The sequence below is a fragment of the Tachysurus fulvidraco genome, chromosome 24 (assembly GCF_022655615.1).
Source record: "Tachysurus fulvidraco isolate hzauxx_2018 chromosome 24, HZAU_PFXX_2.0, whole genome shotgun sequence".
Lineage (NCBI taxonomy): Eukaryota > Metazoa > Chordata > Actinopteri > Siluriformes > Bagridae > Tachysurus > Tachysurus fulvidraco.
In genome coordinates this window covers 8171167-8197524 of record NC_062541.1, presented here as the reverse complement: position 1 = coordinate 8197524, position 26358 = coordinate 8171167, and the positions used below count along the sequence as shown (strand labels likewise).

The 26358-nt window shown below is 38.0% G+C and overlaps 1 protein-coding gene across 4 annotated transcripts in view; it reads right to left on the bottom strand.

Moving 5' to 3' along the window:
• znf704 (zinc finger protein 704) overlaps positions 1-25315 on the bottom strand; it is a 53089-nt gene extending 27774 nt beyond the window's left edge. For 2 of the 4 annotated variants that reach the window (XM_047808025.1, XM_027175763.2), the window contains exons 1-2: positions 24413-25314; positions 19325-19542 (exon numbers count right to left, since the gene is read on the bottom strand). In XM_047808025.1, coding sequence (XP_047663981.1) covers positions 19325-19542; positions 24413-24586 — 392 coding nt within the window. In that variant the 5' untranslated portion in view covers positions 24587-25314. Of the gene's footprint in view, positions 1-19324; positions 19543-24412 lie in introns of all 4 variants that reach the window. The other 2 variants (XM_047808026.1, XM_027175762.2) reach the window with 2 other exon arrangements.
• Between the last annotated feature and the right edge of the window lie 1043 nt (positions 25316-26358).

Genomic DNA, 26358 nt, shown 5'->3' with positions numbered 1-26358 from the left:
AATGGCTCCATGGGGAGAATAATTAATCCAGAGAATAGAAGAATATCACTCGCCTCTACAGGCCTGGTTAAAGCACAGATTAATGCATGCATCACTGATTAACGTACATTACTGCAGGCTTCACATGTTCAAGCATGAAGCAAGGTTTGGAGGCTTCGCTTTGTGCTTCCTCTTTCTTCACCTAACACTAATCTGCTGGCATGTAGCCATGATCTGAGGTTATTATCAGTCATCATGTGAAAACTGGTGACTTACTGGTGGTCTCAAGGATTGACAACATGCCAAAGACTGCCTCTTTCATCAAAACACACAGAGTGAAGTAACTAGTAAAGACAAACTGTGAGGCTAAAAGTTTAAGAAAAAGGCTGAGTCAAACCAATAAATTCACTTTAGCGTTCAATTCCTGTGTTTACAATCTAGTCTGCATATAGACAAAACACAACCTTATTTTGACTGAGCGTCTTCTATTTATAGCTCTACCCACAAAGCATGCTGTCGTTTTTTCTTTTGCGTTTAACCCCTTTCTTGTACTGTCCTCTATGACGTGAAGCTGAATAATACATTCCCAATGTGGCACAAAACAGAAAGTCCTAGTCTTATTTCCCCACAGTGAGCTCACACTCGAGAAAGAACAGGGACAATATGGCTTCCTGACAAGGATCACTCTGTGTTGAACGGTTGAACAGATGAAGTCTCGTAGGGAGATAAAACGTGAAAAACACAAACATATGGCACATATACTGTAAAGTGATCAATATGTGACAGCATAAAAAAGACATTTTGTAGGTAAACCTTTTTCGACAGTTATATCTATTAAGTCCAACAATATATTTAGAGCTAATCAGTCCATATAAATTCTAATATCTAATATCTATCTATTTTAACCATTCTAAATAGGCTACAATGAAATATCCTGTCTAGGTAAATAATCAATCACTTGAATTTTAAGTCAAATTAGCATTAGCATGAATACAGAAAAGAGAAACAAATAAAAGGGCACATTTTTCCTGACAGTTACAAATCAGTGAAACAGTGAGTTTAATTCAGTCAGTGATTTTACCTTCACCGGGTATTTAATGAAATTAGCATGTTAATAACAACATGGGTATTTCAGCAGGTATATTGAATGCTGATGGCTCTGGATTAAAACAGCAAAACAAAAATGTGTTAATCCTTAAGAATAAAAGTTTTATTGTTTATAATTTGTTAATGTGTTTACTTAATGTCATGTATTTTTGTGTTAAATAAGATCATTTTAATAATAAAAATATATTATTAGGGTTAGATTATATGAGTCATGCAATTCCCTGTCAATGAGTTATTACTAAAGAAACAATACAGTATTAGAATGAAAAGATGAAATAAATCTGATTTAAATTACAGATGACACTACAGCCGTCGGAGCTGCTGTTATAAAAAAACATTTTGCCTAACACTACAATCAGACACAAGCGTTACAATCTCGCTTTGGTGTTTGAATTTTTCAGGGGCAAGATATAACCAGCAAATTAGATATGTTTATCTATTATAAACCATTTTGGGTTTTTTGGCTGTTGGTGGCAGATGGTTTTTTTTTTGTAATACTGTTTTCACAATCTCCTCTACTTACATGTTATGCAAAAACGGTAGTCTGTTGAATGTTTGTCACAATGTTTTCACCAAAACAGCAATTCAATATATAGTGACAGCAGCCAAAAGTTTAGTGTTCTGATGATGTTAAATGATTTTATTTTTTATTATAGCATCATTCGGTTTTATATCAAAAATATGTGATATTTGCATCAGCTCATTTTGAAAAATATTTTGCCATTAATTTTGGCAATATTCACTCTTAAATGTACTATTCAAATGAACCTAGATTGAACTGAAGTACACCCAATGTATTTGTCGACCTACTTGTCAGTTTTTCACCTGACTTGCATCACCACACAGAAGCAGCTTTGATGAAGTGGGCCATGGTACAGCTCGCTCTATGAGGTATTCTGAGACAAAGAATGCATTTGTCCAGTTTAATAAGCAATGGTAATACGCAGAATTTTTTACTCTAAGCACTGCTTGTGCTTCTAAGGACGAGAGAGAAAAGCATGCTGGCGGTGTGAACAAAGAAAAAAGCCGAGCAAGATATTACAAGCTCTGAAGCGGCCAAGTGCATAATGGAGCTGACCCAGTGACACCCTATGCCTGCTTGACTGGATTTCTACAGTCTTTTAACAACCATGCGATAGATGTCAGCATGTGCTGTTTTTTTGGACATACAGTATTACCTCCTTCCTAAGTAAGGAATGGAATATACATCAATGTCCTTCTGTCTGTCTTGTGAATAGCCGTGTCTCATCACATAGTCTTCAGCACCCCATACGCTCTCTTTTACCACACGATAGATATAAAACCCTTTTCCCTCCCATCCTCCCCTTAACCCCTAAAGAGTCATCTCCATGATGGAGAGAGAAGGGGAGGTACACTCCACACGGCCCTGTAGGGAATAGAAAGTGGCTCATAAAAAACACTCGCCCTTCACCAGAAGAAGCCATCGGGGGAAGGGGCATTATGGCCTCTATCTAAGATCATGAACTCCTCAGTGTCTTAAGGTAAGACAAAGAACCTATCACCTCAACCTACAGGAATACAGTACTCTCAAACTGGTTGTATGGGTTGTGAGTGGTGAGTTGTGTTTTATACCTCACACTCCTGACACAAAGTGTTTCTTCTGGGCATAGTAAAACTTGGAAGAAGAGTGTAAAATTGAAGAGCAGTCTGAGAACAGAAACTGAAACAACAAAACGATTCCAGCCTGTGGACATGAGCATATGATTCCTTTTCCATCGTTATAAGAGACGATTCAACATAGAGTTAATGCACTCTATGAGGAAGGGAGTACTGATTGTCAGCATGGCTGATATGAAACAGCTACTTCTGCCAACTAAGAATTGAAGTTTTTTATCTAAACCTAGACACAATGAGTAGCTATAAACTGAATGCACTTGTAAATAAGAAAAGACTACCGCTTAATGGCAGTCTCAGTGCTGAGCACTGCATTGAGTTATATAATCCACATTCCTTGCTTATGTTTATTATTAGGACATATTTTATATGTACAAGCTAACAAGAAAATCCTTGAACGCAGAAAATATGTACAAAGCAACAATTATAATCTAGTAAGAAGTCGAAGTGTGCTGCTAGTTAATAATAATCAGCCTTTTCATATTTTAATCATTCAGATAGATCAGTCACATGCTCACAAGATAGAGTGTAGCTTTCATGACCTTCATCCTTTCCCCTTTAATTGGATTTATGTCTAGGTGATTTTTATTCCTTTTCTGTCTCAATACTTTAGCCACAGCTATGACCAGAAAAACAAGCATCATTTGTAATTTTATTTACTAAAAGAACATTGAGAGTGAATCTCTGTCTGCTTAAATGTGTAATGATAGCAAACAAACTTAATTTTATGACTAGAACTGATCGTGAGCACCAGTCTTGTCATGTAACGGAGTACAAATACTTCGTTACTGTACTTAAGTAGAAATTTCACGTATCTGTACTTTACTTCGCTATTTAAATTTATGTAAACTTTCACTTTTACTCCACTACATTTGCTAGATAAAATGTATACTTTTACTCCGTTATATTTCCACTAAGCATCTTCGTTACTCGTTACTACAAAATAAAATCAGAAGAAATGTGTGCGACTGCAATAAGGGAGTTTTGGCGAATCACTGCTCCTAGATCTCATTACACATGTCCGCACGCTCTACGGAGAAGTACAGGCACGCACAGCGTGCACGCGCAGTCAGAGCTGGAGGAATTTATCTATAACGTTAATCGACGGAAAGCCGCAAAGACGGCAACCAAAAGCAGTGAAATTTCACTATTCTTATTACCAAACAAACAAAATATTAATGCAAACAATCCATTCAATACTAAATAAAAATAACATTTATTGATTTGGTCTTTGTCTTGTGAATATTTTTTTATTAATGACTGCATTCATTGGACACACTGTTTGTAGAGAATGCACACATGCATGAACTGATTTGATTCAAGACTGACATCATTACATCAAGTATAAAATTTTGGTGTCCACTTATGAAATCCTAGAATCACTGAAATTTTACTTTTTACTTTTACTTCAAATACTTAAGTACATTTAATATCAGAAAAATACTTTTGATACTTAAGTACAGTAAATATCAGATACTTTGACTTTTACTTGAGTAATATTCTGAAAGGTAACTTTCACTTCTAGTCTTTTTATACTACGATACTTGTACTTTTACTGAGTATTGCTTTCTAGTACTTTATACAACACTGGTGAGCACAGACCTCAGTATAGCCGAGCTAAACACTAGGTTACTAATATATCTTTATTTGAACCTTTACCTTACTAATACTATGAGTCAGAAGCATATACACGTTTGTATATCATACGTTTTCTATTACCATTTTATAAAGGCTTGATGAAAGGTTCTTGTTTTAAAGAAGTTATCTCAGTGTTACTAAAGATGTCATTTTGAAATGGGCTGAACTTTGGTAATGCCAATAATCTGAACGGGCTGTTGGGAAAACACGAGTTAAGCATCCGTTTGAATTTGAGCTTAATTTAAACACACTTTCAACTGAGGTAATGTTCTACAAAAATATGTGCTGCACAAAAACATTGACTTCCCCAATAACTATCCTCAGACTTCTTTAATATGTGAGTTTCATGTAAACAAGTTGTCTGTCCTTTCCTCAGTATGGAGAAACTTGATAAACTGGAAAAAATGGAAAGTGCACACATGATGCAGGTGTGGTAGGTGAAGATTAAGACTATTCCTTTAATAATAATTCCTTTAATTCCTTTTCTGAGTAGAAATGTACTGAGGTGGTCTATGGTTTAAGGCACTGATGATACCCAGCATTCTCAGTAAAGTGTGTCTTTATAGCCTTATCAATAACTGATAAAGTGGGTACCTGACTGTGGTAAATGACCTGATCTACTTTCTATTGAATGCAAAGTGAAACAAAGCTGAATCGTAATAACACATGATCAACAACCTGAACCACAACAACCTGTCAGAGGCTCTGGTGCTGCAAATGAGCAGCAGATGTGTTGGTAAACGTGGCTGTTCCTCCGCAGCATCTTTACATGTGTGCATGTGTGTGTGTCAGGAGCACAGAGGAGGATTAAGTCTCTCTTGCAGAGCAGAAAAACATGAGAGCAGGAGACAAAGGGAAAGATGGTGTAAGGGATGGGGTGGGGCAGTGAGAGAGAGGGGCTCTTTTGCAGGAAGGGAGGTGAGGTAGCAGAGAGAGAGAGAGAGAGAGAGAGAGAGAGAGAGAGAGAGACAGAGAGAGAGAGAGAGAGAGAGAGAGAGAGAGAGAGAGAGAGAGACAGAGAGAGAGAGAGAGAGAGAGAGAGAGAGAGAGAGGAAAAAGGGGTCTGAAGCTCTCATTGTCTCGATGTCTGAGCTTGTTTTTATGTCCTTCATGTCCTGATCCTCCAGTGCTGAAGCGGTCACTTGGTGAAAACATTGTGACAATAAATGTGAGAGATATCAGGCAGATTGGCAAAACAATGCAAACAAAAATATGGAGCATGCATACTTGAATGTGGATGTGTTTAAGCTTTTATTTATGTTTATTTATTTATTTTTTATCAAATGAGTCAAAAGTTTTGTCTTAGGTTAGGATTAGGTTTAGGTATATGCAAAGAATTATTAAGAATTATGGAATGGAAGGTCTTTACAAGGATCGTATGAGGTGTCTGTGTGTGTGTGTGTGTGTGTGTGTGTGTGTGTGTGTGTGTGTGTGTGTGTGTGTGTGTGTGTGTGTGTGTGTGTGTGTGTGTGTGTGTGTGTGTGAGAGAGAGAGAGAGAGAGAGAGAGAGAGAGAGAGAGAGAGAGAGAGAGAGAGAGAGAGAGAGAGAGAGAGAGATAGTACAGGGATGAGATGGAATCCTACATTAAAGTGACAGTGACATGCCAGCACAGCTGTCAGGTACATAAGCAACATGAAAAGATCCAGCAAGTAAAAGAAAAAGAACTGAGAAATAAATTAAAAACAAACAGCATCGAATGAGAATGTCGGGTAAGCGAGTGGCGCCTTGTTTCCCGTCCAACCAAACTGCAAGCTATAGCCAAAGCCAGAACCCTTCTCTTTTCACCGCTCCTTTACTTTCACACACAGCTCTCTGGCTTGGCAGATAACTCACTGCATTTCTTCCCAATAGAGCAAAGTTCAGTGTGTGCTTGTGCACAAGAGCTACACCCTACACACACACACACACACTCACACAGCTGCTGCTCATGTGACAACTCCACTGTTCACTTCACCAAGCTAAAGGGAACTCGGTGAGTATTTCACCACACAAGGTGGCTTGAATTTTCCCTAAAGGCAAATAAGGGGGAGATGGTGGCAGCTGTCCTAGCTACAGAAAAAGAATCTGCAGATAAAATGCTTCACAGACGTTTCCCTGTCTCATGCTGGATCAGCAAATCTGCAATAACAAGACACTGAGAGCGCAGGAATAAAAAGAGCATTCATTCATGCTCGACTGTGCCTTAAAGTCCCTTTCAGTGTCTTAGTAGTCTGAATGAGCGAGGACAATAAAAGGTGTAAATACACACTAGAAAGTGAGTTTTTTTAAAGTGTGCCCCACACAACCATAACCTTTCTAAAGCATAAGGAGAAAGTAGATTTCTGTGTGTGCATGAACTATTTCTACATTTCTACAAACATGTCTTCTAAGACAGAAAACTTTTATATTTTTCCTTTTCCTTTGTGGCTTGAGCTCAAGTATGAGTGGGAGTACAGAACACATGATTTAGACCATAAACATCCAAACAGAGGACAAGAAAGATTCTCTATTTGTTTATCAGTTCAGAAATCCTTCTGGTAATTAGCATTTGCATTCAGAGGTTTATAACACAGAACTACAGTAGCTGTAGCTGATGTGTGCAGGTTTAAGAGCATGGCTTTGGTGTGAACACTGAAGAAAGTGGTTGCATCTTTTTGGATTCTGTGTTTCAGAAAGTTACCTTAACTAACTCATGCCCAAATTACTGACTCTACGTTTAAGACGTTTCACAATAAAAATCTATAACACAAAGAGCACCTAAAATGAAATGCATCACTTGCATCAGAAATGCATCACTTTATTAAAACAATCCAGAACTTTCCAAGACTGCAAAGTTTAATAAATGTATATAAGCTATAAAACATCCATTCATGCTGTTATATAAAAATAAAAAAATCAACAACAGGGTGCTATAACCTCAAAGTAAATGACCTTCCAATGATACTGCACGCTTCATTCCAGTTAAACCACCAAAAACATTTTACATTTATACATACAATTTATATTTATTAATGAACGATCACATCACACTTTTTTTATAGTTTATAGTTACATCTAATGTTCTATTGTATTTCCCATTATTATTTATATTATTTCAGCTATAGACATTTATTCCCTCTTAAACATAATAAAACACAACAATGAAGCTTGTTACCAAAAAGCCCACAAATAGTGCTGAAATTCGAGACTCCTTTCTCAAATGCTCTATAAATGCTCTGGACTATCTCCATATTGAAACGAGTCTTTATGTAAATTTTCATTCACATTTAATTAAGCTGTTAATTATTCTTTACATTATGTGCCCTATCCTCCATACAGATCCCTAAGAGTGTGTTGTTATTATAGATAAGATACATTAGAACAAGGGGATTTAATATACAGATGCCTTCACAACCAGGACCTTTGTCAGAACTGCTATGAAAAAAGATGTATCAACACTATCTGACCAATCAGAATCTGAGGTTCCAGTACATACTGCTGTGACAGTAGGAATGGGAATTTCATACAAAATAACTTAAAAATCAAAGATTTCAAGGCAGTGTTCGTACAGGTAGGAAGGAAAAAATGGGCATTTGGCTTTGCAGCATCAACTTGTCTAATTACATAATTGTCAGAATCTCCAAATCTACTATCTGATTTTTTAAGACTCTGTAAAATTAGGAATTTATCCTGATTTAACAACAGATTTAACCTGTTTATAATTGAAGGTGCGATTACAGCAATGTTTGAAGATTAGCACTTGTTATTTGAACAATCCTATACTAATAGACCTACAGTAAAAAATGACCAATATCCTATATCACCAATCATTGCAAACAAGGCTCATGGATGATGAAGTCAAAAATAAACGCAGATGACTTTATTGTTTTTGCATTGTGATTACCATGTTTGCAGATATTCCCTGAGTTTTTTTTGTCATCTCATGCTGTGCTACTATTGGTGGCTTTCATATGAGCATCGTAGTCACACTCAAACCGCCCTAAATTCAACATTGACCATGTTACATTGTTTTATGTTTACAGTTTTTTTATGATGTGTGATTTTCTTCTAAATAAAATAAAATTGGGCCAAATAAATCATACAGCTTAAAGCTGCTTTATGTCTGCACAAGAACCCTGCTTTTCTATGACAATAACTGTAACCCCTCACACTCTGCTCTGAGCCCATTAAAATGAATCAGTTAAGGCAAAGGCACTGCTTGGTTGATAAAGACTACTGGCTAGATATTTCCAAATTGAGCTTCACTATAACATACATTTATATTTAAAATGTATCTTTAATTTATGTTTACTTCCTAGCATAAATATAGCAGGTGAACTCTGAATGAAAGAATGTACATGATATTTTTGCTGAACAAAAAAAAATCCCAAACCATTTAAACATTTTAAAGATTTTGTGTTTCATAAAACTAAAATCAATCATATAGTGGACAAGAAACCTCATGCACCATCCCACCTTTAAATTAGCTGCATATCTGTTTATTTCTATCTGCATGTATTGACCTTTTATTGCCTTTATACATATTCATGTTGTTGCGGGTTTACTGCCTCTGTACTTCATGAAGTTTCCTGCATAAACCTCCCCTTCATACTGTACACTGCAAGGAAAAGTGATTAAACACTTCATGTTGAGTTTTATTAGCATTTAATCACTCTCACGGACACAAACAAAATATTTATTATCTTATTACCTGGCCATTCTTGGACAATTATTGACTCTAAATTAGTTATCTATTAATTCAGGTGCATTTTGAGGGTAAACTTGTAAGCATATCGATTAAAAGTTCTAGATCAAGAGCTTTATTGGTTTATTTATCCCCAGTAACAGCCTGACCTTGGTCAAAATGGATGTGAATCTGAAGTCTATAAAGGGAACAAAATAATGAGATATGAAAACGCCCCGGATGGGAAGTTATTCGAGAGATGAGCGTTTTCCATTTAGCACTAAAATGTTTCCAGTTCAACAAAAAGTCACAACCATTTTTATTTTTTTTCAGTTCACTTACAGCGTTTAGAAACAAAATGAAGAAATTAAAATAACTGTAACTGGGTGATATTTTTCCCGATTATAGCACCCATGAAAACCAAGGTATAAGATCTACATATTTTATATTTTTAATATATTTAGGCCCATTGGTGAATGCAGCCCACAGTGATACAAATGTAAAAATGGGTTAAGTTTAAATGAGTGGTATTAGGAGGATGTGGCTGATTTGGTGAGGTTTTATTAATAGTAATGGAAGGAGTCTGCAGTGTTAGCATTTTGTTTTCTGCCATCACAACATTTTTGTAGACATCCCAAAACATTAAATTTAACTACAAATAGATAAAAATGGTTAGAAACCTGCTGTGATAAAATAGGATAAAAACATTTCAGGACGTGCTGTTATAGGAAAATAATCACCTGTTGGATAGTAACAGCTGCATTCTGACATGTTAAAGATATTTCATCGTTTCAACTTTGGCTAAACATATGAATCCTGTTTGTGTGGTTGTGCAGCAGCTGAGAACTAAAGGACACAAGAGTAGAAGTGTTGTAAAGTGATATTGCATGGCTACTGGGGAATGCCGGTGGTTTTCTCAATGACACTGAACCACTGAGTCCAACGGGAAATATAATGAGATTGAAGCACAGAGGCTGCTGTGCTACATTTAAAGCATATGGCATCCCAGTAGACTTTCGTTCAACATCTGGCGCATCAGCTCTCTGCTGTATATGTTTCACTTGCAATAAGTTCTCTGCAGACTGAGGAGCTTTATGTCTTTCAGGAGGAGAACCTTGACCTTCTGAAAGGTGGTCTTCTAACGCTCTGGCCATGAAAATGGTATGTCATTTTATGAGTTATGGAGTAACATTAACCTAGCACAGAGGGATAAATCCTGCCCATTAGCACAGTGTTTAGAAAAATGTAGTGCATATTAAGCGCATGTTAACATCATGTCTATGTGTTCATTAGACAACAGTATTGATCTCCTAAATGCCGGTTCATTCTAATCCAAGTTCAAATAAACCGATATGGCCAAATGACCTTTACCCTCCACCTCCATCCCCATTTCACTTTAAAATACCAGGAGAGGTATTAAGGAATAACTGTCATCTTCAACATACTGCCCAGTTCTTCCCCTTCAATATGAAAACGGCTGTGTATCTGCCAAGAAGAGCCCGAGAAATCAGAGTACAGCTGCTTGTGGCTTTTAGACCAGGATAAAGTTTCAGTTTGTTTAAATATGAGCTCAGTGCTATGAGCTGCTCACAATTTTCTCCTCCATATGAAGTTTTCCTTGTGATAACATTATCATAAAGAGAAACCTTCTATGGCAGAGGTCTATATGGAACCATTTAAGGTTTCCCAAGATGGGTAAAGAAAATAACCCCTAAGAGTCTTAGATTTTATTACATTTTAAGAAGTTTTCCCAACACTCGTTTGAATAGACTCTCAAAATCCTCTGAAATACTCTGTTATAAGGCCAACAATGTTGAAGCAAAGAAACAATTTTGTGCTACTATTGGTGGCTTTCATATGAGCATCGTAGTCACACTCAGAAACAAGGTTGTTTAAAGGTTCTATTCAGAAATGAAAAGAAAATCAATTATTTAAGCATTATCCTTTCCTAAAAAATGGCTATGCTTAAGAATTTTATGGTTTCACAAATAAACAACAAACAAAATATTTAAAAAAATGTTTCCTGAAAAGCTCTTTAGATGGTCAACAGGTCTAGATTTCTTAGAACTACTTTGGTCTACAAGAAGACTAAGCCTCTGTGTTAGGATTCTACACAGATGCTTCAAAGCTTCACACAGCGGGACAAAGTGAAGAACGCTTTAGGGTGTCTGATGGAAGGCTGCCATTTTTTTTTCATAAGAGTGCATGCTGATGCAATTTTTTTATTCCTTCAAAACTTTGCATGTGCAGTCCTGTACTGTACGCCCTGTAACCCTGAGTTCTTCTCTTCTTGAAGCATGTAATGTATCATGGCTGTGATGCATGGCTCTTTACACACAGGGTGTCACTATTGGATCAGTTCGGCGTATCATATATAATCAGTGCAGACTGGTGCAGTACTAACCCCCTGCCTGGGCATCTGTTGTCCTGAGACTTGTTATTTTTTTATAAAAAAAAAAAATTAAAAAAAGTCTGAGTCGCCAGACAATTATAACGGCCACCTGCAGAGAACTTAATCAGTAAATCTCCATTTTAATGAGTTTCCATACCAAAATTGCTAATAAAAAAATATTAACAAAAAACAACAGGAAATAGATGTGAATTTTATCATTTTTGCTGCTTGTTATCAGACCAGAGTGCAGTAGGAATAATATATAAACATATACAGAAGATTCTATTTTTAGTAGTGATCAGTTTTCATTTCACCTAAAATTTCACCTGTAATACAAAGCTAGGGCTTTTTTTTAATCAAAGAATGCCAAAAGCCATTTTGGAGCGTTAGTATTTGTTTTCTCAGTGTGACAGCTTTAATAAAACATCTGCACATCTCCTCCACATACTGTGAGTGATAACCCGGACTGAGCGACTTTCTAGAAGTTTCTATTTCCTACAACCCCAGATGTTTGTGATAGAGTTCATGATCACATTAATGGATCCTGAAATTTATTTACAGAATACTATAATAAGAATACTGTTGCAGATGTTGATATAAACCGAGCTTCCAGTGAAAGCAGCATAGAGACGAAATGATACGAGCGACAGCAATTATATTTTTCACACCATTCATCTTTTTGTGATACTATCAAGTATTGTCTCCTGGTGATCTCTCAAAAACAATTACATGCCGCGAGGAGCAAAATCATAATAAAAATCTTAGTGTGCAGTTACGCTAAAATGATCGGGTCCATGCAGTGTTTGTTGAAAAACAGCAGGAATCTGGGGCTGGAATGCTCATGGGGGAGGAGACAGAGGAGGAGGAAGAGGAAAAAACATAATCTTGCCAGAAATAAAATCACAGAGAACTCCAGCTCAGCATGTACAGTGAATCCTATCCGAATGCTTGGATTTGATCTGATTAACATAATGTGCATTTAAGATATAAAATGAATTCCTTTAATTTAACTTAAATACAGGATCCAACTGTCACAGAAGCACGAATCCATATTTCATACACAAAGCCCAACATTACAAAAGTATTTATGGCAACAGGATCTTGCTGTTCCTCATGGGTAAGCAAAAAGGTGGACTGTATTTTATATTATACAGTATACAGATATTTTACTAATGTGGTAATGATGGGGACTGTGGTAGCCTGGTGGTTAAGGTCCCAGGTCCACCAATCTGCCATCACTGGGGCCCTGAGCAAGGCCCTTAACCCTCATTTGCTCAGTAGAATACAAAGAGGAAGCTGCACTTGATGAAGGCATCTGCCAAACGCCATGAATGTAAATGTAATGAATAAAAAACAAAAACGCAACTGGTGAATTCTGTATTAGGATATAATCAAGTCTAAATCTGATTATAGACCTCATATCTACACGAGGAGGATTATAGTATATTTTCTGTAGTATATGCTAACAAGGTGTACAACACAATTTGTATTAAATTTAGCCTGGTTAACGATAGGAGTTAGTGTTTGTACTCAATTGTAGGGTTTAGTGTTTGTACCTTTATTCATACTCATGTAAATTGAACATGAAATCTTTTTTTTTTTCATTAAAATAACTGTAACAAATGAAAAGCATATGGATGCCAATGATGGCAATTTTATTGTCCTTCAATCAAATAAAATCAATGTTCACACACAGACCCACCAACACACACACTAATTTAGTCTGAATTCAACACACCCTTACCTAGCATACTGTTTTAGGCTAATTGTTGATCAGCTGTCATGTTGCTGAGTGCGCATTATTTGCATATGGCTGCTTTACCTGTAACAAATGAGTATGTATGTGGTTTATATATATATATTATATATATATGCCACGTTGTCTATTTATGGAGAAATGGGTTTGCTGTCAGTTTTACTTTGAAAATGTAAACAACTGTGTGGAAAAATTTTATTGTTTCTCTTTTTTTTTGGAACTTTTCTATGAATATATTGCCCCTAAAAAACATAAATACTTTTGAATCTATTTTTATATGAGCCATAAAGCACCACTGTGGAGTGTGTATACAAGGAAATTTAATGCTGTAGTCTGACACCACAAAACATGGGCAAATGCCATTTTTTAGCCCTCTGGTAAAAAGAGATAATAATGTTGTCCTGCTCCATTATAATCTACAGTCACGAGTCACTGTGGGATGTATATAAATAGTTATGAAACTTACAAAATAGTTTCAAATCAACTTCCTCTTGAGAATCTTTCTAACCTCCTGACTATTCGTATCTCCAGTCCTTCACAAACTGACTGAGATTAAACGATTATCTAAAGATAGAAATGAAATGACATTGTTAACAGTGAGGGGACAATGAAAGAAAAATATTCTTCAGTGGAAGTTTTGGGATTATTTGAAAAACTTTTATGTAAATTTAAAACTGCATTAAATGTAATGGGGCCAATAATGTTTAATATGTTTTACATAAAATCTTAATGTGTATTACACTAAATGCTCGTCATTTTTAACTACGGATGTGCTTGCGTTTATTAATACCATGTGTGTGTGTGTGTGTGTGTGTGTGTGTGTGTGTGTGTGTGTGTGTGTGTGTGGGTGTGTGAGTTTGTGTTTTAGCTTTGAGGAACTGGTCTAATGATGTCTCTCACACTCACACTCACACACTCACACTCACACTCACACTCACACTCACACACACTCACTCACAGCATGGTAAATAGTATAAATAGTTCATAGTATAATTATGAATAATAGTATAAATCCACAAATAGGGCGTGTGTGTAGTTCATGTACACAGGCTGTAAATAACTGTAAAGTCATAACGCTGGTGTTGACACTTGGTTTCTCAGGAAACTGGCATTAAACACACAATGTGTCCATTCACTTTCTGTGATTGTGCTGTATATTTTTAGCTCTTCTTGCTTGTTGCTCAAATCTGATACAGACTTAAAAATATTTAGAATCAAGGTGCAATTCACGGAGGATAGTTGAGAAAAAAGGGACTGTGTCCGATCTGATAAAAGCCCCGAGAGCCTTTAGCTACTGAGAGACGTTTACTGTGAGCGAGCTGGACTGTGTCCGACATCTCCAGGGTGCAGAATAAGAGGTGCTTTTCAGATGCTAATCACATGTTTCCTAAAGTTATGCTTCAAGCCCTGTCCCTCCTCGCAGGGGAATTATTTTCTTTGGCACACACTCTGAGCTGCTCTTCTAAAAAAGCAAACTGCTGAGCCTGAGCTTTCTCTTTTCCTGACCATTTTACACTCGTTCATACTGTAACGCTGTTTGCCCCTCTATCAAGTCAACAGAGAGAAAAACAGAAAAGAAAAAGAAAAAACCTTGTTATTAAAACAGAAGAAAAGAATAACAAAGCACACTGTTTTATTTGGTGGAATAAACTGTGGCAGTTTATTTCCCCAATTTTACCACTGCACTAAAAAACAGCAGGATCAGCAAAGGGGATTTTGGGGGAAGTCCATCAGATACAGTAGGCACCCTGTAGATCCTGATCTGGAATTGTGCCAAGTAATTACTCTTGCGGTTGTTGCTTTTTTTTCATGAAACCATAATTGAGTTAGAGTTTGTATTCTAAATTGCAGTGGGATAAAAAAAAAATTACACTCGTATATAAATAGCAAATTCCCCCAAAATGATAATATATAATGCTTATGATATTTACTACCCAAGTACAATTACTTAAAAACCTGAGATTTTTAATCTCCTAGTTGACTTTAGTATTCTATTAGGCTTTACAGACTAAAAAGGGAAAAAATTGCTATAAATGCAATAATTGTGTGCGTATGTACTGATGCTGAGAAACAGAAAGATCAGCAGAATGAGTTTTGGGGAATCTGGAGTTGGAACAGTGCCAAGTAATTACTGGTTGTCGTGGAGACACAGTTAACATTTTAGGTTAAACTTTATTAACATACAGCTATTGATAAAAAAATAAATAAATACCGGACATACAGGAAATTCAGTTAAATTTAATTCACATTATTTATATACAGATTTAAATAATGGACGTTGTCACGCAGAAGTTTAACAGAAATCTGGATACAGATTTAAACCAAGTCGAAAAATCCAAAATTTCATCAGGAGAAAAGAAACTGGACCTAGTTTAAAGAAAGTTGACTAATAGATTCATAAAAAAAATGGATAAAAAACAGACACAAATCTGTTTTTTTTATTATTATTTAAGAACTATTAATATTTTTAAAGACAACCAGTTGAACCACATTTGCGATTCACGATCTAAAAGAAAGGCATTCCTGTGAGTTAAAGATTAAATGTGTGTGTATTCTTCAATAAGACCCCAATCCAAAGTGTTTGCGGCTAACTCTGAGAGATATAAATGAAACAATGGGCAAATATCTGTCTTAGAACTAATACACCAGGAAGACTGTTAAAAACGAAACGTGTCATTGAATGGAAAGAAGAAAATTTACCTCCATTTTTCTGCATATAAAATTATTCCAAACATTTAACAGTGAAATGTGGCGTGTCCTGTGATAAGAGAACAGTTCAAAGCTTGAGGAAAAAATGATAGAAAAACAAACTTGAAAGAGCCGAAAAAAAATAAATTTGCCTTTAAACAGATAGAATTTTGATTGTGTTTTATTTATATTTTATATCTGGGTGCTTTTCTTACTCATGATAATGAGGGATTATGATTGCGTTTGTTTTCATTTTGTCTTAAGGCTGTGAAAACTTTTGCATTTGACTGTATGGTAAATAACCCACTCAGTGAATCACAGTACTTTTTTTAGCACATCTGCAAGACTTTCTGGAAAGGCCTTGAACTTGGCAAAGGCCTGCTGCTGTTTTTACTGTTCAACAACAATCAGGTTCCTCGGTACATCCCCTAAATCATACTTCACTTCCCCTGCTTGCAATTAGTCCTCCGTAGGCTATTCGTCAAAATTTCAGAGCTGCAGTGCCACAGGTCTGAGCGCCAGCTCATTACAATTGGTGATTTCCTGCTATGGCTAAAAAACATAAACATGAAAAGAATAGCCAGAGCCCATATGTGCGGCAGAGGAAGGACACGGGGATCTGCAGATCCTGAATGCCTCAGGCTTTACAACCCAAAGTAACACAGCCGGAACAATAAAGCTTTAATGTGACTGTTGTCCTATTCTCACATGAAGCAATTTAATAAAAACCTTTTGTTAAACTTTCTCAAGGGAAGGCAGACAAATGAAAAAAATCACACACACACACACACACACACACACACACACACACACACACACACACACACACACACACACACGTCAGCTGTCAGAAGGCTTATGCTGATCTAATGTGGATAAATCATCAGAAAAAACAAACCTATTGATTTCTTCTTGCATGACCAGTCCAAGTGCTTATACTGACTGAGTGTAAACACATTTGATGAGCCAAGGCATTCTAACCAATAAAAAGGGGGCTGTAAAAAATGAGCACCTCTGTCTCATCCTGCTCCTACAACACCACCTCCACATGTTCTTCTTCATTTTAGTGTAATGGAACACACTCTGAGTTGTTGTACACCGCAGCCTGCTGAGCTTCAAGCACTTGCATCTAGGTTACTGCTGATGGGTAACCAATCACATGCTCGAGGGGTGTGTGTGTGTCTTTTTAATCACAACCTGAGAGGGCAAAGTGCACTTCAATTTCTCATCACCGTGACCCCACCCCCATCTCGATGTTCTCTCGATCTCTGTTCCATCTAAATTCCTCAAGGGCCTCAAACCATTCATTAATTCTATCAATTTCACACAAAACAATAGAATCTCAGGAGTTCAGGACTACATATTGATCCGTGTCCATGTGAGAAACGCTTTGTGTGCCTTGTTCTCTAAAACTTACATCTCTACACTCATGCACACACACAAGCACACACACACAAGAGAAGTTTAAAAAGAGAAACAAGACATAAACAGCCGAAGCACAGTATTCATTACTCAATCTGTGTTTGCACGATGTGTTCTGCCAGCAGAAAACCACAATAACCCATGTGGGAAATTGGGATACAAGGCTGCAAACGGTCCAAAACCATGTCTGAAACACTACAACAGCTCCTGTATACAAATCTTAAAGATTTCTGCTGCCTAGCAAAAGTCAAATCTTCTCTGGTGAAGTCTGAATATGGGAGAATGAATGAGCTGGAATTCTGAGAATCAGGACACACACACACACACACACACACACACACACACACACACACACACACACAACACAGACATATCTACAAAATGCACTTTAAACGGCTCTGGGAAAGATCATCAACTTAATGACATGTTATTATGAACTGAGAGCCAAAGGAAACATGGGAGTGAATAGCAGGAATGATGCGGACTGACCTACCAGACACAAAGTCTAGTAATGGTACACTTGGCTCAAAATATTCAACGATATGAGTTTGATAATTGCTCTATTGTAGATGTTTATTCAGAGGAGCATTAAAGTTGTTGAATATATTATATATATCATCAACGAGTTTATCTAAATATTTTAATAAGGAATGAAATAGGATGGACGATACAGTTACAGGAAAATAATCAATGATGAACAAGAATGCAGGAGGTAAAACACATTGTAGATGGTTTATTCCTTTTATATCACAGCAATTCATCGATTTACAATTATATAAACTCTCGTAATATTGTGAAATATCAACAAAACAAGTTAGTTCCTGCTCTCACTTAAAATAAAATAGCCTAAAATATTCAATCCCTTGCCAGCATCTATCTATCTCTCTCTCTCTCCTTACCCACCCACTCTCTCTAAATAACCCCCTCACTCCCTCCCTCTTCTCCCTCCTCTCACTGTCTCTCACTCTCTTTCTCTCCCCATTCTCTCTCTCTCTCTCTCTCTCTCTCTCTCTCTCTCTCTCTCTCTCTCTCTCTCTCTCTCTCTCTCTGAATTAATAAGACAAACGTGTAGCCTGTCATGTTACAACACTTTCCCATTTCGGATGATTTAAAGTTTCTCCCCTTTCATCTCTGACTGTAACATAGGGCTGACACTGGAGACTCCTTCCCTCACTATACACAAATTGTTCCTCTGTTCATGCCATCCAAGGCCCTATGTATGTATGCGTTAATATAAACCCAAGTTGCCATCCATCGTTGCACTGAAAGAAAATGAATCAAAACCTTCATTTCAAGCACCAAAACACAATAATTCAGTTAAGTAAAACTTGTGTAATAAGTAATAATTTAAATGACACTTCTTATTGTTACACAAGTTTGGTTTAGAGTGGATTGGTTGAAGTGCTGTTTATAACTCACGGTCTGCTGGGAATTTGTATTTAGAATATCCTCCAACACATTATTATTCCTAGATGTTAATATGTCTTTTTATTATAAACCAAGGACAGAGGCAGAGGCACAGAGAGCATCCAAAAATAATCGCATACAATAACGTCATTCAGAGGTCTCATGGTGGATGTGTTTATTTATAAAATGTATGCGATCAGGATGTGATCAGAATCATTTCCAGTTACAAATATAGACATTATGTTTCTGCTGGAAAACCAACCAATATTCATATGTACACAATGACTATACCATTTACTGTACAGACTCATATAGACTGTTTCTTTGATATTCTGTCACTTTCATGTAGTAAGACTTTCCTACCATTGAGCGCTTTAAATCCCTACAACCCTATAGGATATGGATTTGCTGTATCTGTAAAAATATGCCTTTCTAATGGGCAAAAAATATGAGCAATAATAACAAAATATCTCATTTCTAATTTCTGTTTCTAATATTTCAGTCCACCTTATACACCTTAAATGTAGGATGAGGAAATCTGAAAAAGAAGCACAACACCACCTACAAATAAACACACACACACACACCAGCCTGCTTGTCATTGACACTTTTCTATTTCTGCCAGTGTGTGTCGCTGCTTATGCACTGCAGTCCTACCTGGCATGTGGCACGTCGATGCTGGACGAGACGACCTTGCGTTTCTGCTCGAGCAGCGACACGGAGCGCGGATTGTCCTTCTCCATTTCTGACGTCCGACCTGTTCGTCTGTTCTCTGGTGCCCGCAGCTCCTCCACCCCGTTCGTGTTCTCGCTTTTTTGTATGCCACCGTTCTGACCCTGTGCTGGCATGTCACGCTGCCCACCATTACACAAACTCTGCCAAGAGAAAATACACACTGAGTTCAATTTTATTCCCAATATGTTCAAAAAGCAGAATCGGTCCCAAGCGAGTGCACTGGAACTCAGGAGTCTTGTTGTGTGTTTGTTGTGGCATGTTCTGTAATGCTAGAGGTGTTTTGAAATCTGTTTGTTTAGTGCTTCAAACTTCTCAATCTGCATTCCGATATAAACAGGACGTGAGTGTGGCCAACCCTAAAAGAGCTTTTATTTGTGAATCCTATCACTATACCCCAGAACCAACGGGGTGAAAAAACAATTCTGTGTGAATAATAATTCATGTCTATTCACAAATTAGAACAAAAACACCAATATATAGAATTCCAATGAACTCCATTCAACCGAAACAACCAGAGTTCATAAGTGATCTGAAGCACCCTGTAAAAATGTCCTGCAAAATCTTTGTTACATTTCAGAAAGATAAGAATCTATAATGTAGCTGGGACACACATTTACAGTGCTGCTGCAAGTCAAAATGAGGTCCTTTCAGTAGCATTGTCTTCTAACAAGATTTTCACTTCATAATGATTTGTCTTTCTGAGTGGTCTGTGCGAGCTGTATCAAGTGGCTCTTCTACAAATTAATTCACAAATAATTGTGTAAATTGCGGCCAATTTGTATTAGCATATGTTAGAAACGTGCTTTTATCTTGGACCTAATGTGAGTCAGTGTTTCCGCTGTGGTGAGCTACTGATAGTAGACAAAAACAAACAAACAAACAAAAAAAAAAACCACAATAGATGTTCGTTCCTAATAATCTATTAGTATCAGGTTAAATTGCTACTCTATACACAGGGAGGTACAGTTGTGCTAGCTCCACCATCGAGTACCACTAGATGGTTGCTGGCACCTTCGCCAGTTTCCAAAACCAGTACTGGAAGCCAACTGGAAGCTTTGATACTGGACTGGTGGCCAATGAATAAAAGCACATTTTCAGCCTCTGGTGCCAACATTTCTGGTACTTTGAACAGTGTATACAGGCAAACAAACATTCTCCCCTCTGCCTGGTGACAAAGATCAGAGTCTTATTTACATCAATGTTAATGTGTATTAACACCTGTAGTGAGATTGACACACACACGACAGCAGACATGCAACAGTCATTAGCCTGTTCGTATTTAACAAGTCCATCCATACTCATACTCAGACTGGAGCCACAAACTGGATCGAGATGTTTCCATTGGGTTTGAACGGTAAGAAAAAGCAGTGTGTAATCTTATCCAGAAAAACCGGACACCCTGCTATAGAGGATCATGCAGATCTCAGCCCATCTCACACAGGAAGATGAAATGCGTTTGCACTAGCACTTCTTCCACTGCACAGAAATCCCTAGTGGCTCTGTACATACACACACGGACATGACTGCATTCATCTTTACAAATATGTATCTCTATAGCTACATATATCTCCACATCTCCACTATTCATCTTGACTACAAAATGCCAGAGAGCAGCTCAATACAAAACAAATAACATACTGATTATTATCTGCACTAGCTAAATATTTAATTACTCTGCACACATATTGCAAGCATTATGTATACAGACATCTTTGACCACTCTAAATAAGCAGGAACAAAAAGCATGGCAGCCAAGTAGGTGATGCTAGTACAAAGGAATAAGAATAAAACAAAGTGAGATTTAATAATCAAATAAGGAATTGTAAAGAAATCCACAAAGTATAGTTATAACATAATGTGAAGCTGGAATAGTGTGATGTCAGGGTTTTCAACAGCATACATTTTAGCCATCCACAGGAAAAACCTTTACAGCATTTGGAAGATGGTCTCATTTCTCTCGAATCTCATTTTATGCTATAGGGGATGTGGTAGTCTAGTGGTTAAGATGTAAGGACTACCTAAAAGAAGGTTGTGAGTTCAAATCCCAGGTCCACTAAGCTGCCACTGCTGGGCCCCTGAGCAAGGCCCTTAATCCTTAGTTGCTCAGTTGTGTAAATAAATCAGATAAAAATGTAAGTTGCTCTGGAAAAGTGTGTCTGCCAAATTCCGTAAATGTAAATTGAGGGCTGGGGCCTTGCTCAGGGGCCCAGATAGCAGCTTGGTGGACCAACCTTCCGGCCAAGCTACTACACCCACACAGCAAAAACAGACTTTTCATACCTTTAAGGGTGCTTTCGAAAATCTTCTTTATTTCAGACTCAAAAGACTTTTGCATTAATTGGAGGGCAAAAATACAAATAATATATAAAATATGGAAACTCTTACAGCGGACTTCTAAAATTAAACTTTTTGACTTTTTTTATTTGTAACATTCTGTGCGATGTTTTCTTTAATTTGGCTTCAGTATGACATTTCCATTATTAACTATTAATATTAAAATTACTCAGAAAAGCTCATGATTTTCCTACAGTAGCACTTCCCAAAGTGTTTCGTTCCTCTTATACCACAACAGTTTGCGGAACTCTAACACATTTAATACATTCATAGATACATATAGAATACATACATTTAATGTTATTCAGCATCCATGAAACAAGTTAGGTTCTATTTTTCTGTATAACTCTACAGCGTTATGAACAGCTGTTGCCTCTCTGTGGAAACCTGCACACTAATGCAATCAGCTTTACTTCACCATGTTTATACTGCACATTAGACTTTTATTAAAAACAGGTGAATTACTCTACTGCATGAAAAATGGCTAAGCTATAGGAATGATTTTGCCAGAAGAGACCATATATTATACTCATATGCTTTTATTTAAATATATTATCTTTCACCCTCCACAGACATGACCTTTAGTATGCAGTCCTGCCTCGTAGTCTTTTATTCCTTGAACAGTATTGCAAAGAATTGTTTACACTTAAATTGTGTAAATTGACTCCATTGTATTTAGTACATGGCATTTCTCTTTATCTTGGTCTGACGGACATGTGTGCTTTTAACAGCTACTCACATGGGGGACATGCACTGTGAAGCAAACATGTCTACGGGTTATAATCACTTTTTTTTTAATCAAGCAATTCATAAGCCAGTGTCCACAGACACATTTTGTTCATCCAAACAGTTTGGGGGCTTCAATCAAATTAAGCATATCATAATTCTATAAAATTAATTGGATTGGCGGGCACGGGGGTTCCATTATTTGATTGGATTAAACACAAGGAAAACATCCCCCACTCTCCGTGCCCTGCATCTGTGCTTACTGTACGGCAGTTAACACACTGCACAGCTACTGTATTATGCCTCACCAGGGGGAAAAACAGATTTAACACCGGTCAGTGATCGCCATGTTCCCTGCTCTCTTGAAACAAAGAACCACTTGAAACTTGAAGCAGCTTGGCGTTCATTTCTTCTCCAGAGTTTAGCCGTGTCCGGTAACGGGTTACAGTCTGTGGTTAATCAGCCTTTAAAGGCACTTCAAGGACCATAGTAAACACCAAGAGCACCTCTACCTCCTGTCTCAGAGCGATCAGTCATCAATCATGCCATGCTACACAGACGACATTCGGCTCTATTTCACATAACGCCACAGAAAGAATCGCTTCGCTCGGACCATTAAATTACATTATAGGAAAGGATAGAAGAAAACCTTCTTTGTCCCGCCTTTGTCCTCAGGGCTCATGCTTATCGACACATAAAGCCCCTCCCTTAAACAAGTCAACAAGTGGCATTCCCTCAACATGAATAGACCACCATTAGGAATCCTGGCACTGTGCCAAGGACCACAGATTCAACACTTGTCCCATTTGAGAAACTTTCTTTCGCCAACTGCTCACTGTTGATTTGCCCCACCTGAGGTTCACATCCTCCAAACACACCCTCTTTGTTTGCAGTTCAAATTTTTTTGCTCATTTGAATGGGACACAGCTCCAATAGTTACTGTACTTTGCTGGTTGGGTCAGAAGCCTCCTTGGAAAATAAATATACAAATACCACATATACTGTACACACGTCCATTCTATCAGATCAACTATAACTTGAAAATCTCTTTCTGTCATGCACGGATGTACATCAGGTTGTTTTGCTCTCTTGTTTTGCTGCAAGCTGTTTCATTTTCATATTTTCATCATCTGATTTTTATGCCACTTCAAAGTGAAGCCGACTGACGTCATCAAAAGTGAGGTAATTGAAAAAGCTTTGTTTAGATACCAAGTCTAAGTGAAGCACCATCCTATCCTGAATGAATAATGCATTACTAAGAATGGAAAACCTGGCCATGTTTTTTAGACATGGTTAATATATTATAAACAGGTGATAAAACCACGGCCACAGAGCATGCAGAATGCAGCAACAATGGATTAGATAGGCCTATTTGGGCGATAAAGAAATGTATAAACAGCCGGTTGGGGAGGGAGGAGGACGGACAGAAAGCAGGCTGTCATGAACCAATACACACACTAACACTCTCGCTACCCCCCCCCTCTCCGCTCTCTCTCTCTCTCTCTCTCTCTCTCTCTCTCTCTGGTTTCCGCCAGTGTGCAGAATGCTGCAGAGCGGGTTGCTTCGCCATGCTTATGCGCCACAACAGGTCAAAACCCCCAGCGCGCAAGCTTAATGACGTGTATGCAGTAATAACATGATTTGATATTACAGATCTATTAAACATTGCGCATTAAGCATGCATATGATATAAACATTTAAATGTGCATCTAACAGCTCCGTGCAGTGTAAACAACATGCATTCTCATTGTTTTCGGAGCCGGTTATGGTGATGATGGTAAAAACGGTGACCGACATAGCAGACTGTGGGGTCCAAAACAAAAACAAAAACAACAACAACAACAAGCTCGCCTGTGCAAACACACACACACACACACACACACACACACACACACACACACACACACACACACACACACAAATAGACGTAGACTTCTTGCCTGAACACACCTTCAAGCTCGGTTTCCTTGATCCCTTGACAGCTTCTTCCTCTGTATGTCCGCTCGGTACCGGTGCGTCTCTGTTCTCTCTGTTCTCTCCCGCCTCCCCCGACGCCGCTCCCGAGCCGGGCGCGTACACGCGGCTGCCGATCAGTGAGCGCTTCACCAGCCGCCGAGCGTGCATGACTCGATCGATCACGGGAAAAACAACAACAACAAAAAACAAAAGTGTCCTTTACAAATGAAAAACGTCGAAATCAAAATGCCAAACCTGCAATTGAGCGAGCTGTGCTAATGCGTAACAAGCCCGATCGTGCATTTTCATTTCAGGCTGCGCGTTCCACTGTTACTCAGGATGTCAGAAAATGCATAATGACTCATGTAAACAAATCTAAACGCGCTACGTGTAATTCGGACACGGATCTCTCGCTTTCCGACCGGCGAGGATATTTTTCTGTCGGGTTGTTTGTTTTCCTCGCGGAGACGCGCACAAAACACGGCACGGCGCGCGCGCCTCGGACGGAACACCTCGTAAAGCCTCAACAACGCAAACCGGAGACTAATTATATATTAAAAACAAACAAGTCCTTCGAATAATAGAGTTTCACTAAGACACCAAGCAGTAGCCTCGCTGTCTGTCGAATAAATCCGTAATGAATCGAGTGAAGCTCCGTTCCGTGCCGGTCTTCCTTCCCCAAGCCTGCAGCCTCTACCGGCGGAGCGCGCGCTGTAAACATGTGCGCTCTCGCGCCGGGATCTGCGTTTCTATTGGCTAGCAGCGAACACGCCTCCGCGTCTTTCCGCTCTCCTCTCCTCCCTGCATCATCTTCCCTTCTGAAAAATGGCCCGCTTTCCAATCAGAACGCGCGCCACAGACCCCTACATCATTGCTAGTATTATTCGAAATCTCCCGTGCCAGGGTATACTGAAAGGTTCCCGGATGTAAACCCTGGCATACTGCTTAGGGTGCGTCTCAAATCACACACAACCATGTGACTGCTAAGTGGTACGCGGTTTGTGGGATGCATCCACAGAGATGCTGTTCAAAACAATGACAAAATGCCCGAGAAGAAATTGCAAAACGATACTACACGCGCACTGCAAAGATTTGCACATATTTAATATGCAAAAAATTACATATTAAATATGTGCAATGGTTATCAACAGCACATCATTCTTAAGTTCCCATTCAATACATTATTGCTAATATAATGATATTCATGTTACTGTAAACATTTGCCTAACATTTCACTTTAACCAGGGATTTTGAGTCTCAGTGCTAGTGCAAAATGGAGACCTTTCTAAATGAACAGACATGATTGGCAGGGAAATTAATATAGTACAGACAGTACGTGGAGATTTGTTTTAGATTTAACAGAAATCCTTCACTCACGTGCATGATGAGGACAAATGGGTAATAGGATCATTTCTGGTCATTTCTACACAGTGGATTTGGAGCCTATCCCAGAAACTCAAGAATAGATGGCAGACACACACTCAACATATATAGTGTTATTTTAGCACATCTAGTTTATTTCCTTGCATGTTTTGGAAGTGTCGAGGAAACTTGATATCCCAGAGGAAACCCATGCAAAAACTGTGAACCTTTGCACAGACATTAACCCAAGCTCAGGATTAAATAACAGAGCCTTTAGCTATAAGACCACAGTGCTATCTATTACACCACAGTGTCACCCGTATGCCTTAAATATTTCCATGAGCAGTAGACAATTTTGTTAAGATCTTCACAGCCTCTGACAATATCCATCCATTTTTCATGTTATCTCATCTGTCTATTGATTTTTCTGAAAGAATGTTGAAGCTGAGGTTTTTCCACATGTTTCTGTGCAGATGGAGTCTTTATTAGATCCTTTTTCTTCTCAAAAAATGCTTAGTTATTAGTTCAGGCCTCTCGTGGGGCTTTTCCAGTCAGAAGCCTTCAATAATGCAGCAATG